The 15,785-nt window shown below is 39.1% G+C and overlaps 1 protein-coding gene across 1 annotated transcript in view; it reads right to left on the reverse strand.

Moving 5' to 3' along the window:
- Positions 1-3,732: 3,732 nt before the first annotated feature.
- LOC140187835 (eukaryotic translation initiation factor 4H-like) overlaps positions 3,733-15,785 on the reverse strand; it is a 93,888-nt gene continuing 81,835 nt past the window's right edge. Inside the window, exons 6-7 of the mRNA XM_072243625.1 lie at positions 10,842-10,994; positions 3,733-4,241 (exon numbers count right to left, since the gene is read on the reverse strand). Of these exons, the coding sequence (XP_072099726.1) occupies positions 4,102-4,241; positions 10,842-10,994 (293 nt within the window). The 3' untranslated portion in view covers positions 3,733-4,101. The remainder of the gene's footprint in view (positions 4,242-10,841; positions 10,995-15,785) is intronic.

Here is a 15,785-nt window from a genome sequence, read left to right on the forward strand (position 1 = left end):
GAGGTACTCAAACCACCCCGTCTGGCACCAACAATCATTCCACAGTCAAAGTCACTTAGCTCACATTTCTTCCTATTCTGATGTATGCTATGTGCAACAATTGAACCTCTTGGCCATGCCTGCATGCTTTTATGTGTTGAGTTGTTGCCACATGATTGGCTGATTAGACATTTGCATTAATAAGCAGGTGTACAAGTGTATATAAGAAAATGGCCACTTAGTGTATGTAACCATATATTACTGTGAGATTCATTTTCTTGCAGACATTTATAGAAAATAAAGAAATACAATGGAGTATTTGAAAAACTATACATAATAAAGACTGACAAACATTCCACTGCAAAAGAGGACAAATTCTGCCAATAATAAATAAAAAAAATACTGAGAACATGATTGGTAGAATCCTTGGAGAGGAATGATTTTATTTTATTCAGAGATACTGTGAGGAATAGGCCCTTCCAGTCCTTCGAGCTGTGCCACACAGCAACTCAGTGATTATGGGACAATTTATAATGACCAATTACCCTGCTAACCTGTACATCTTTGGACAGGGAGGAAAACAACTCTCATGCACATGGGAAGGAATGTACAAACTTGCTTACAGAGGATGCTGGAATTGAGCTCCAAATTCTGAAGCCCTGAGCTATAAAAGTGTAGTGTAGCGCCCCTCAGTCATGATGAGATGAGAGATGAGAGATGATTTCATCTGTTCTCCGCAATGGTCACGTCCATGGTGCTGAGGCTATGAAGACTATCCCAGCTGTTGCGCTCCATGCCTGCTAATATGATGAACTGATATGCGAGACTTTGGGCCTACTCTGGGCTGCTTGAGGGTTTGGATCTGAGAACTCATTTTTGGTTCAAAATGCTGTTGTTCACTGTTGTTTGCAGGATTTGTATTTTTATCTTTCTTTTGCACAAAGGGTTTGTCTTTTATTATTTTTATTCCTTTTTTTCTTTAATTGGATTATTTTGGGCTTCTTGCTTTGTGGCTACATGTGAGTAAACAAATCTCAAGGTTGTATAATTTATAAATTCTTTGATAATAAATGCATCTTGAATCTTGAATGATCAGTCAACTACAATGTGCTGGAATCGGTTTTAATTATTTGATTTTATTTAATAGGTTTTGTACTTTACTTTTTATTATAAATATTATCTCAAATTTGTGTGTAGCCTAACTCATTTTTAATCATTTACAATTTTTTTGAACGTTCCTGAATGTTGTAAGCATTTGAGAGAGGCTGTTCTTGGATTAACCAGAGATTAACCAGCAAAATTACCCAGCTGTTAAAAATGTTGCTTGCAGCCTGGCATGGACTTGTTTTTGGACCATCCAACAGGAGATGCAAAATAAGCAGGTGCAATCTTTATGAGCAAGTTAGCAATGCTTGCCAGTTCTGAGGCATTAACTGTTTCCCTCATCACAGATGCTATTTGACCTTTTGTGTATGAGCATCTTTTCAGTTTCCTAGATCTTTTCCCTTAGTGATAATACAGAGGTGTAATCATTCCATTTAGCTCATTGGAATATTGCGAATGAAAAGTTTTCTTCTCTGTCATGGTTCCACAAAAAAACTGCAGAGAGCTGTGGACACATCTGAGGATGTCATGGAAACCAGCCTCCTTTCCTCGTCTCTGTACATACTTCTCGCTGCCTCAGTAAAGCAGCCAGCATAATCAAAGTCCCCTCTCACCCCTGCCATTCTCTCTTTTACCTCCCTTTTGGCATAAGAAATAACAGGAACCGGATGTGTACCCATTTATCTGAAATGCTTGGAACTGGAAGTGTTTCAGATTTCAAACTTTTCAGATTTTGGAATATATGATATAACTTGGGATCACCATCATTTCCGACTCTGAATTTATGTGCCTTACACTTGTTTATCACAGAAATGTACTTAACAGTAAAAATATTACATACCATTAATATAATGAGAGTATAATGTGTGCAGGGTAACAAAAGCAGCACCATGGCATCAAGAGATTACCTGAATCAGCTGTTGAACAACAACAAACAACGGCAAGCTTTCAGTCTCCAACTACAATGCCGTGATTTGATTAAAGGGTTACAGTACACTGTATTTGTACTTCATTTTTTTTAGGTTTTATGTAAGATATAAAACCAATCAGTATTGTAGACTTATTTTGGTGTTAGATTTTCATCAGCGATGCTTTAAAAATTCAATACCGTTATGTAAGACATAAAAACAATCAGCATCGTAAAATTGTTCTGGTGCTAGATTTTCATGATCAGCAGACGATTAAAAAATTTAAAAATTAAGTTTCTTAAGCTTCTGCAACCAGCCTGCTGAATATTGACAATTACCTTCAATTTTCAGTTTGCTGTGATAGATCTTTGCTTGCTTCAAGACCCGCATACTGTTAAGCAGCATATGTTCACTCCGCCGGTGACAACACACATTCGAGATCTTCATTTTTCGCTTTATACAGTGATTTTATATTTTTCATTAACTTCTGTTCATTAAATATGTGAGGTCACTTCTCAGAACTGTCTGTGGTGTGCAGAGACCTCCACATCACTTGGAAACCCTCCCAGTGTCTTGTGAAATTTTTCATTTGTGACGTTGAGTCACTGCTCAAAAAGTTCAGATTTTAGAGGTTTTCAGATTTTCGAATTTCAGGTAAGGGCTACTTAACCTGTATAACCAAACTCAGGGACAGTTTTGATCCCGCCGCTATAAGAGTATTGAACAGTTCTCATATACAATAAAATGGACACTTGGCCTTACAATCTATATTGCTATGAGAGTGCATCTAATCGACAGCCTGCGCAGCACTTTCTCTTTAACTGTGTCTTTTATTGTTTTCCCTTTTCCTATCTCAATGCATTATTATAATGAAATGGCTTGCAGGGATGGTTTAATGGGTGGATTGCAAAACAAAACTTTTCACTGCACCTTGCTGCATGTGATAATAATATACAGTACCATTTACCAATTATAGTTGGATTTCATTACTCACTTCCATGATTTCCTTGTCTGGATTTTTTCTTTATTTTTGGTCAACACTCGGTGTCTCTGTTTCTTTCAATTGATCAAAGACCCAAGGCCAGGAAACTTCCCCTCGAGGCATTTTACTTGACAATTAGATTGTATTTAGTGGTAAACAGGGACCCCCATTGGCAGGGTTGTCGAAGATTTTACTTTATTTAAAAGAGCATTAACAAATTAACAATTATTTTATATATATTATGAAGTAATTTGTAAAATGTTGGGAATCTTTATATTAAAAATCAGGGTACATGTGAGATATCAGTAATTTAGGGTGGTGCAAAAAGACCAAACTTTCTGTTCAGTGACACTTTAAGAAACTAGCATGCCACAGATCCTGTTCATAAGGAAATATGTTGGGTGCATGTTCTCCTGGACCAAATCACAGAGTGTGCTAAAAAGGACACTTTTTGGATTGTCATTTGCTTGAAATGCCTATAGGACACAAGCACAGTGCAGCATATTTCAAAGCTGGTGGATCTCTTCAAAGGAAACTTGTCCCTGCAAGGAGGAAAATGTATTGCATTGTTTTAACATACAAGATGTGACATGTCCTACTGAATTTTAACTCCCTGACCATGGCTGCAGAGTCCTGAGTTCCATTCAGAGAGAATCTCTCCATAATATCCAAAATCCTAATAAGATGTCTATTTATAATATATGCTAAATATTTATATAAATAACATATAAATGAAACAAATGTGTGGATGCACATTTATCTGAGACCATTACAAGCAGATTGGACAATGTTATTTGATGTGAGCTCTTGATACAACAATGTTCTGATGAACCAGTCGGGTTTCTGCCCTTCAGTAACTCAGAACAGCAATATTTGCAAGTAGTGTCAGAAATTCTATTTCAGGCTCCTTTTTTCACATGGAGTAACTGCGGTTAACAGAAAGCTAATTGTTCAAGGTGGAAAGTTGGTACTAGGCAGGTGACGAAATATAGAAAAGCTGGGGAGTCTTTAAAAAGTCACCACGTAAAGAAGCCAAGATGCATTCAGAGGCGAGTGGATAAATGGAAGAGAAGACTAAAGGAAACCCACTGAATATAGAAGTGGAAAGTGCTGTTCCTACTTTCCTGGTTAGAGCTCCTCCTGTCTACATTTTTCCTCTCGCGGTTTGGCTCCACCAAATATGGCTGAATTTGGATTGGCCACCTGGTTAAGGGGAGCAGCTACCGTGCGAGGTTTAAGTTGCAGTCTGGGTCTTTGTGCCCTCTCTTCTGTAAAAGATAAGATGAGAAGAATACTAGTATTATTTAATACAGACCACAAAATATGGGAAATAATGGGTTTTCTAAGAAACCTAGCAGCAAGAAATTATTCTGCTGTATTTGGAAAATGAATGTCAGCATATTACCCACATTAGAAGAGTGTTACTGTCAATGGAAACAACACAATTAACTGCAGCTAGCATCGATATTGTTCTCATTTTCGTACTTAGCACATAGCGAGAAATAAGTAGCCAATAGGGATGGATAAATCTGCCATTTGCTTTAAGAAATCTGTGAGCACTGTTGAGTAAAGCACCTTACCTGGAAAATTAAACTTCATTTATGAAACTGATTATAAATGACATTAGACATGAATACCAAATTAGTAGGTTGGTAGCAGGCAAAGAAGGAAGGGCCCTCTTCTTGTTACTACCATCAGGGAGGAGATACAGGAGCTTGAAGACCCACACTTACAATTCAGAAATAGCTTCTTTCTCTCTGTCACTTGATCTCTGAGCAGTTCATGAACTCTGACTTGTTATTCCTTCTCTTCTGCACAATTTATTTTTTAATTTTATAGATTTTATGTCTTTTGCACTATATTGCTGCTGCAAAACAATTAATTTCACATTATACGTCAGTGATAATAAACTCGATTCTGATAAATTTTGAGGGGAACTGAGCAAGAGCATTTTTCACCTATAGGGTGATTGAAATTTGGACTGCACTGTTTGAGTGGGTGGTAGAGGCAGGTACTTTTTCAATATTTAAGTATCAAAATGAGTACTTAATTGCCATGATGTAAAAGGCCTGGACCACGTGCTGGCAAAGGAAATTAGTGCAGATAGCTGCCATGGACTTGGTGGGACAGAGGCCTATATGTGCTTTATGACTCAACAGTAGATTTATAACACAACAATAGACTTTTTTAAAGGAAGATACACAAAGAATAATAGAACATTAAATGTTAGTATGCAGATATCGCAGACTGTTAGGAAGGGAAATGTTTTTGTTTTGTCTGATTTTGCAAGTAGATGTGAGTACAAGAGTAAGGTGGAGACACAAGCATGAGTATTGTAAATGTACCACTGACACTACAGTCGAGCTCTCCAAGACTGGAATTCATGAATTTCAAGATTATCGCCTTAGCATGAACACAGAAGAAATAGAAATGAGTCTGTAAGGAGGAGGTGGAAGGACATTCAGTCGTGTTTGCCTGCTTTATCAGTTGATTAGATCATAACTGATCTTCCAGCGCCACCTTCCTGCACTGTGCATTTCTCTTGATTTTAAATACTTAAAACTCTTTCAGTCTTTGCCTTGAATACATTCAGCATCTGAGCCTTCACAGCCCTCTTGGGTGGTGATTTCCAAAGATTTTCCACCCTCTGGGTGAAGAAGTTTCCTCACGCCTCTGACTAGAATGGTTGACTCCTTAACTTGAGACTGTGGGTCCTGACCTGGACAGCCTAGCATTGACTGCACAGATGCCCAGTCAAATGACTTACCTTTGGAAATCTCCACCTGACAGTACTGTGGAGGCTCAGGTGCTAAGTACAGTTCTTAGATATTAAGAGAATTGAGGGAAATGGGGCTAGTGCAGGAAAATAGCACTGGAAGATCAGTCATAAATTAATTGGATGGTGGAGTGGGCATGAGGGGCTATTTCCTTGGTTCTCATGTTAAGGGAGTGATCTCGCAATTTATGAATTCTGAGCTTGGACTGTTGGACTGTGTAGTGTCTAGTGCTGGTGTTATATTGACAATCCTCATGCTGTAGCACAGATATCTGATTTTTAATCTTTGCCTTATGCAGTGCTGGCAGAGTGCTGCAAAAATGCAAATACTGCAAGCACTTCAAAGGATGTGTGCAAGATATGCAATTGCAAACGATGTAGCTTGGAACAACTATTAGAACAGCTGCTGTTTTGCAAAAAGGAAGGCCGAGAGTTAGAATATCGCACTAGGATCTAGAGATTTTAATGGAAGGGATGCAGTCCTGGAGTAAGTTCCTTTGTGCTCAGGGCACAGGGCGGCTGGGTAGAGCAACAGGCAGATTCACCTTGTGGGGAATTTACCACCAGGATAGTGGCAACCAAGACTGTGAAACAGTGCAGGGATAGGCATGCAAGCATCAGATCCTGAACACTGAACACTTGCTATCGTCTCCTCAGCCTCATCCATCCTCACTAAAAGCTACATAATGATATTCACCTTCTCCCTCCCTCCCCTCACTTCCTTTCCACACTCACTGAGAGCTGAACAAGGCTACCATGCGTTGGGTCAGCCAGACTAATCTCTTTGTTTCACAGGGCACTGCGGCATACAGTACATTGCTGGCAGCCACAGGAGATAAGAAGGAACAAGGAGGTGAGGGTGGGCTACGGGGCTCTAGATTGACTAATCTGGAGAAGAGTGTTCATCGCGCAGAGGATAGCGCACATATGGAATGAACAGCCAGAGAAAATAGTTGAGGCAGATACAGCACAATAACAACATTTAAACTACTGTTTGACAAGTACGTGGATAGGGAAGATTTAGAGGGATGTGGAACAAATGTGGGCAGATGGGACTAGCTTAGGTGGCATGGATGAGTTGGAATGAAGGGCCTGTTTCTGTGTTGTAACAGCAACTTAACAGCAATTTCCTCCATCATGGATTGGATATGTCCCACATTCGGCACAGCAAGCTTGCATTCTCTATGGGTAAGTAGTCCTCTGAAGCATATTTAACTTTAGAAGTAAGAGAGATATGGAAAAGTATGGTGTGTGGCAAATCCTTTATTTCAAGCAGTTGCTTGGGATGAAGAATGACTTGCTTCCACTCCCATTTTGTGGTAACTATGAAACTAATATGGGACCCACAGTCTTTCACAGTAGGAGGAGGTGCCTAATGGGGCAGGCAGGGAGGTTATTTGTGAGGTGATACATTCCTTCCACAGTTTACGTAAGGCTTCTGATGCATGCGATAGAGGTTCTTAATACCATCCCAAATGGTACCTCTCTGCTTTGTGAGGTTGTGGATCAGGAGTCAGAGAGCGATGTGTTTTTTTTCCAAGGAGGCTTTGAGTACATCCTTTGACTTTTCCCTCTGTCTGTCTGGTAATTTCATCCCAAGACAAAGCTTGGAATAGGGTGTCTGTTTCAGGAGTCTTATGAAATCCATATAGACAACAGAGATAATGGATTGTAGCTGGGGCCTCTACTGGGGATACTGCCCTGGAAAAGGTTGCTGACATATGTTTACTTATCCTTCTAATGAACTATGAGGGTGCTGCATAAGGTGATGGCATTAGGTGTATTTCAAGGGAAGTACCTGCTGTAGGTAGTCTGGGTCTCAGAGGAATACAGGAAAGGAATCACTGCTGCATTATAGACCATGTGTCTTTAATTACTCTTTTCCTTAATCAGCTGAAGCAAATTCACCCTGCCACTCTCCCAGAGGCTCTCTCATATGTCAAGACTGTTCATAAATCAGTCATTGGTTACTTAGGAAGACATATATATAGCAAGTTTAACAAGAGAGAGGCTGTTATTGGATTTAGTTTTAGGTAATGAATCTGGACCAGGTGAAAAATTGACAGCGAGGCAACATTTACAAGCAACATAATTCAGTCAGATTTAGCACTGTTTTACAACATAACAAGGAAAACACAGGTAAAATTAGTCCATTGGTGTGAAACCAGTGTACAGGATGAAATATGATTTATCAAGATTTAACAGAAACAGCTGCTTAAAGTTAAAATGCTGTCTATAAGAAGTATTCAACAAGGAGATGCTGATGGATCAGACCAAATTATTGTACTATTTGATCCACATCAAAAATGATAATAACAGAAGGTGATGTTTTCAGAGGAGGAGTATCTGTGTGTGCGAAATAGGTGATGGAAGGAGAAGGCTGCTGTGAATGGAGTCTGCTGCTTGAAACTTCCATAACAGAATACACCAGAGATTACACTGGCAAATTTGACATAGAGTGGGGTGCTTGATTGTCTCACATATTGATCTGGCAGAATCTGAGTTTTAGTGGCAAGCCCAGGATTTATACCCACTCCAAAGATCATGATCTTCCTTCTTGATCCATTCCTATCTTTTCCCATCTCCCACACTGCTATTGGGTTGAGAGTTCCAGGATTTAAAATGACCAAAGACGAAAGAATGACAATGTATTTCCAAGTCAGGGAGATATGCGACTTGAAAAGGTACGTACAGATGGCAGCTTAAACCATTGACCCTCTTGGTGAAACAGGCCACGGGATATGCTGTCATAACAGTTAAGGGGAGTAAGTGCAGTGTTTTTTGTAGACGGTAGACACTACAGTCATTGTACAGTGCATCAATAGAGCAGGAAATGAATGGTGCACCTGTCAAGTAGACTCTGTTGTTCTGGATGTTGTCAAGTTGCTTGGATATGTTGTAATTGCACTCAGTGAAATAAATAAAGAATATGCTATTATTTTTTTGACTTCTACTTTGTAGTTGGTAGAAAACCTTGAAGTATGAGGAAGTGAGTTATTCACCAAGCTTCTGACTTTCTGTTGTAGCCAAGATTATTACATAGGTAGTTCAGTTGAGTTTCTAATCACTGGTAATCCACAGAATGTTGGTGGTGGAGACTTCAGCAAAGGTATTGAGTTTCATGGGGAACTGGAACCTCCTCTCCAGGTGAAATTGGTCATTGTCTGGCACTTCTGTAATCTAAATACTTTATTATTTGCACAATTTGTCTTTTGCACACTAGTTGTTTGTCAGTCTTTGTTTACGTATAAATTCTGTTGTATTTCTTTATTTTCCTGTAAATAAATGCAAAAAATGAATCTTAATATACCATATGGTGGCATAACTTTGAACTTTAAACTTTGCCAGTTATTGACCCATTCCATTCACAGAGGAGCTGTGAATGGAAATACACATTGTGCAATCATCAGGATCATCCCTATTTCTTAACTTAGATCAGAAGATGAGAGGACCTTTGAGGAAATAGCTGAAGATGGTTATGTAGAAGACATTGCCTAAAGAAACTCGCGTGGTAATACCTCCCGTGTCAGATGATTAATCTCCAACCACCTTCACTATCTTCTTTCATGCGATCTATGACTTTAATCATTGGTATGCTCCCCTTTAGATTCCCACTGACTTCATTTTCACCAGAGCTCCTTGATGCCACACACCACCAAATGCTATCTTTTCAACTCATCTCTGAATTCAAGCTGGTTGTGATAAGGCTTGGATCTGAGACACAAATGGGTATTGGCAAATGGGTAAGTGGAACCAATAATACAGTCTGCAACACCTTCCAAATTTCTTTGACGTTTAGGACTGGTTGAACAGCAACTCACAGGATCAGATTTGGCCTAATGTTTGTGAGCAGCATATATCAGGCAACGTTACAGAATGCCGAGCAGGTGCTGTTGTAATGGTATAGTTTGAGGTGCAGCTAACTCTGAATGGAGGATTTCAGTACTACATTCCAGATGCTGTCAGAACACACAGATTTTGCTCTTTCCAGTGGTCACAACTAATCCTTAAAATCTTAAAATCATGTGGAGTGAATTGAACTCCGTTAAATATGGCTTCCGCGATCTTAGGGGGAAGCCAAGGTGGCTCGGCATGACTGCCAATTCTTCAGTCTTGTCTTTAGCACTCACATGCCAGGTCCTGTCAGCAGGCAGCAGTCTTGGAGCCCCTGCCTCCAGACAGCTGCTTAAATGTCCACCACAATTCCTGAATAAACAGAAGAGATTCTGCAGATGCTGGAAACGTTGAGCAACACACACAAAATGCTGGAGGGACTCAGCAAGTCAGGCAGCAGCTAAAACAGCCACTATTTCTGGCTGAGACACTTTATCAGGTCTTGGCCCAAAAGATTGTTTGTGTATTCCTGTCCATATATGCTGACTGTCTTGCTGAGTTTCTCTGGCATTTTGTGAGTATTGTATGTATGCAGTATACACCTCTGAGTTGATTCTTCTTAGTTCCGATCTGTTAACTATTATATGCTAAAGAAACTGGAGATACTTTCACAACAGAGAAATTGAAAAAAGGGTGAAATAAGACATTAAAATAGGCGAGGGACTGTGATATAGGCTTCTGAGGATGTTCACAAGGTTTTAACTCTTTACCTCTCAATCTATCTTGTTATAGACCTTGCACCTCATTTGTCTCCCTGCAATGCACTATATTTTGCATTCTGTAATTGTGTTCCCTTTTGTACCTATGCTTGGAAATGATCTGTCTGGATGGAATACAAATAAAACTTCTCAGTGCACCAGACCATAAGACAGAATTAGGCCATTCAGCCCATTGAGTCTCAGTGCATGTAACAATAATAAACCTATACCTTTCTCCACACTGGTAGAGAAGGGGCAGTCAGTGGCAAAACTACACGTTTGTAAAACGAGTGAGGAGAAGGATATATTGGTCATGAATGGGAGATGGTAGCTTTGGGGAAGGAGATCAGATGGCAAAAGAGGAACTAAAATATTTATTTAATCAAGTTGGTTGAAAATCATACGTAATGAGTAGATTCAGAATATTGACTGAATAGGAAACAAATTCTAAATGTAAATAATACAGCAAATTTAAGAAAACACAAATAATAATTTGATACCTTCTGTGGCCTCTTTGAACTCCATAGCAGAACGAGGAAGTCCATCTCTAAAGCGACCACCTCCTCCTTGTCTGTCCCCAGAATGGCCACCCCTGACTCTGGATCCTCCAAATCCACCCATTGAATGTTCACTGCAGTCTTCATCTCTGAAACCTATTAAGGAATCAATACCAAGAAGAATTGACCCAGTCAAATCAATCAATGGTTTTCAGATAAAACCTTAACAGTAACATCTTATCCTGAGGTGCAGAACTGTCATTACTGCCCATGAACCTTTAATACAAAACACTGAGACAGTGCTTATGCTCAGTTGGAGGTAATAATACATAAACATACTAACGATAAATCCAATTATTACAATGGCATGTCACTGTGACAACTTTCTCAAATACAGAAATCATTCTATTCCAGAGCAAAATATTCCTGATGCTTGATAATTGCTTTGCTGACCAATTCTGTTCAGTCCACAACTGTCATACTAGACTTGCAATTTAATTCTGTTCCTTTTCCTTCTGACCTCTCTATTTTTTGACCTTTTACACCTGTTTCAATTAAACAAAACATCAAATTGTGTGTGGAGCAGCACCTTGCCTTCTGATTTGGCACAGTTCAGCATTGTGACCTCAACAATGACAAACAATTCCATGCAGTTCACAATTCCCAATCTTTCATCATATATTTCCCATATTCCAGTCTTCAGGTATTTTTACATGTTATTTCATCTTGTATTTACACTTCACTGATATTAATATTTACCAGTACCTTTACTACCTACTTTCATCCAGCTCTCTGTCATTCTTACCCACTTTACATCTTTTGCAATCTCCCTCCCTTTCTTCCTGCCTTTGCACCATAAAATTGGTTTACTTTCAATTTTTCCCACCTCTGATACCTAAGCAGGTGTGGGCTAGTGGGTCCATTGAGACCAGCTATCATTCAGTAAGATGACGGCCATTCCAATTTTTACTTCAGCACCACTTTCCCATTCTTTCTCTTTACTCTGACTCCTTTCTTACTCTAATGTCTGCCAATATCTTCCTTCAATATATTCAGACTCTGCCTCCACAGCTCTCTGAGATGAAGAAGTCTAATAAGGCTGAATCCTAAGAGAAGAAATTCCTCATCATCTCTGTCTTAAATGGAGAAGATGGACTTCTGGCCTCACAATCTACCTCATTATAGCATTGCACCTTATTGTCTACTTGCAGTATACTTTCTTTGTAACTGCAACACTTTATTCTGCACTCTGTTGTACTATCCCAATAGACTGTTATAATGAATTGATCTGATTGAGTGGTATACAAGAGAAATGTCTCACTGTACCTTGGCATATATGAATAATAAATCAATTTATCAATTGAAATAACAGACCCTTTATTCTGAAACTATGTTCCATGGTTCCAGATAACCCCAACAGGGTATACATCTGCTCAGCATCCATCAGGTCAATCTCCCTCAGAATCTTTTATGTTTCAATAGAGTCGAGGTCATTCTTCTAAATTCCACTGAGTACAGGCCCAGCTTGCTTATCCTTATTCTATCCATCTCTCATTCAAGGAATTAACCTGGTAAACCTTTTCTGCACTTTCTCCAATTTTAAGCATATCTTTCCTTAAAAATGAAGAATAAAACAGTTCACAACAATCTTGGTGAGGTCTCATCTGTGCACTGCACAAAATGCCTCTACTTTTATTCTCTATATTCTTTGAAATAAAGGCCAACATTCCATTTGCCCAAAAGCATATTAAACTGAAACCATTTATCTCTCTATAGACATTTAGCTGATCTGCACAGTATTTCCAGCATTTTTGTTGTTCTAAGTTGATCATTTATAGTTTACAAATCGACTTTCCATGCCCCAGAAAGCTCGGTAACCATGTCTTTGTATCTCTACTTAAATCTCTTTAATAGTGTCAATAGTGTAGATAAACCCACATGCAAATCTTGAATCAAGCAGAGTTCCAATATCTGCAAAAGTGCTGGTTAATCTTTCCAAGTTCGTACACTTTACACTCTAAATCTGCACTGATCAGCAATTCAAGAGCAAGAAACCAAAAATACCAATTACTTATTCATAAATATCGAAACTGGAAGGTTTTATTCTCCCCATATTCCCTCACCCTTTACAATTATGACATTAAGCCTATTTTCCCTTTTGCCAAAATGAATCATGTCACATTTCTCTGTATTAAATTTCATCTACCACTTACCATCTCATTCTGACAATATACTGCATTTATGTCCTCTTGCAGTCCATTACTATTCTACTTAATACTTACTTTATCTTCAAGCTTGGGGAAGTCAATTGCAAATTTTAAATTTGATCCCCCAAAACTATATTCAAGTCATTAAAACAAATTAATAAAATCTGAAATCTGAAATCTGAAATCCAATCTGAATAACTGCTGGCCACTAGAATTCTTTCTTCTTTTTGTGATCCATGCTGCCACTGACTTTTCTTATTCCAAGAGTCTTAATTTTACAACCTGTAAGCAGTACAGCTTCACTGGACCCTGTGGATCATAATGTGCGAGTACAGTGTCTGATGTCACCATATCCTCTACCTTTTGGAAAGTCACCTCACACTTCTTTGTCCATTGCCATTTCTTTCCGTATTGAGTTCAAGGGTGGAGCACAGTAGGCAGGTATGGCAGAGCCTGTTGCAGTAATTGACAAATTCTAAAAAAGGACCACAACTGTGACATGTCATTTAGCCTTGGGATATCCACCAATGCTTGAATTTTCTCAGCACACTTGTGACCACAGTAAGTTATGTGTGGTTTAAAGAATTTACTCTTGTTCCATTGTGTTTTGAGCCCATAATTTTCTAATCATTTTAACACTGTCTTGAGATTTTGAAGATGTTGTCTGTCACCCTCACTGGTAACAATGATGATTCCAGGTAACACTGAGTGCCTGGGCAGCATTGCACCATCTGGTCCATAGCTTTCTGCCAAAGTGCAGGTTCAGAAGCTACTCCAAAGTAAGCCTATTATAGTGATAAAGTCCTTTGTGAGTGCTTATGGTGATAACCACTTTGGTTCCTTCTTCTGACCCCATCTCTAGGTGAGGTGAGGTGAGGTGAGTTGAGGGCCTCCAAAAGTCAGAGTTGACCATGGATATTGCATCCTAGCTGTCTAGATACGCAAGCCTGGGCAGTACGATATGGAGAGCAAGCTGTTACCCATGTAGCAAGTTGCCCCTCTCCACACATCTGATGAACCCAAAAGAACGGAGGAGACTGATGCAGTTTAGCACCAGTAGCACCGCAGGAATGGCCAGTCAGCATTGAACTCAATGTAGGAGTGGCTTAGAGACTCCAGTTCTGGATCTCGCCCTTGGAGTTTACTCCCAATGCCTTCCCCAAGAGTGGGTATAGCTGCAAGGCAGCAGGGTTTTGAAATCAGAGCTTTCCTTCTCCTACCAACTACAGCTGACAAGCCCCATCTGCCTGAAGTGACTGGTTTTGTGGTGCCAATAACCCACCTTTGCCTCTTCTCCTGTCAGTAGAAATGGTTCCGCCGGGCTTAGTAGCTAAGCCACACGTGAAGGCTAAGAGCTGGACTTGGTTGTCAGAGGCTATTTGAGGCGCACACCATTAAGAGCATTTATTAGGTAGTGGGAGCTTGTCCATATTACGTCCTCGGCTATAACAATTTTCTAAGATTCTACAAACTAACCAATCTCTCAGTGCATCAGTAAGCCCTTCATTGAACTGACAATGCTCATACAACTTCTTCAATTCAGCCATGTATGCTGAAATGGACTGAGTATATTCAGGAATTGTTTGAAGACGATCGAGGTGAAAAACCAGAAATTAAGAAGAACATTGAAGGTCCAAGTATTTTAAAATTTAAAGTTCGTAATGCAATAAATAAGATGAAGAAAGGAAAGGCAGCAGGTCCTGATGAATTAGTAATAGAACAAATTATCACCCTTGAAGATTATGGAATTGAAAAACTTACTGATTTAATCAATGACATTTACGAGACTGAAATAATACTGGAAGAGATGAAAAAATCAGTATTTATCACTCTTCCTAGAAACCTGGAGCAATAGAATGTGAATTACATAGGGCCATAAGTTTAATGAGTCACATCACCAAGATACTTCTAAGAATTTTAATGACAAGAGCTAGAAGTAAGATACAAGCTGAAATAGGTAAAGAACAATGTGGTTTTGTGAAAGACAAAGGCACAAGAAATGCGATATTGATCTTAAGGGTACTAGCAGAACGAGCTATTCAAGTGGAAAAAGATTTGTATGTTTTATTGACTACACAAAAGCATTTGATAAAGTGAAGCACAATAAGTTATTTGAAATATTACAGGAAACTCTAGATCTAGATTCGAAAGACCTCCGCCTAATCAGAAATCTGTACTGGGAACAAACTGCTGCTGTAAGAATAGATGGATAAGTGAGTCAGTTTACGAAAATCAAGAGAGGCGTTAGACAAGGGTGTGTTTTCTCCCCTGATTTGTTTAATGTGTACAGTGAAACAATATTACAAAAAAAAAGAGACATCTTGATAATCAAAGTTGGCTGTGAAAACATAAATAATTTCAGATATGCAGATGACATTGTGTTAATTGCAAGTACAGAGGAAGAACTACAAAACTCAATTCATGTATTTGCAGAAGAAAGTACAAAAATGGGTCTATCTATCAATTGCAAAAAGACAGAATGTATGGTGATATCTAAAAAGGAGAGTCCTATCTGCAGGCTGAGAATAAACAGGGAAGACATAAAACAAGTACAGAACTTTTGCTACTTAGGAAGCTGGGTGACATCAGATGGCAGGTGCGACATGGACATCAAAAGAAGTATAGGGATAGCAAAAGACATCTTTACGAGAAAGAAAAGTATACTGACCAATACTAAACTAGACATGACAACCCGCCTCAGAGTACTGAAATGTTACGTTTATCCAGTTATGTTACATGG

This window comes from Mobula birostris, chromosome 25 (genome assembly GCF_030028105.1).
Source record: "Mobula birostris isolate sMobBir1 chromosome 25, sMobBir1.hap1, whole genome shotgun sequence".
NCBI lineage: Eukaryota > Metazoa > Chordata > Chondrichthyes > Myliobatiformes > Myliobatidae > Mobula > Mobula birostris.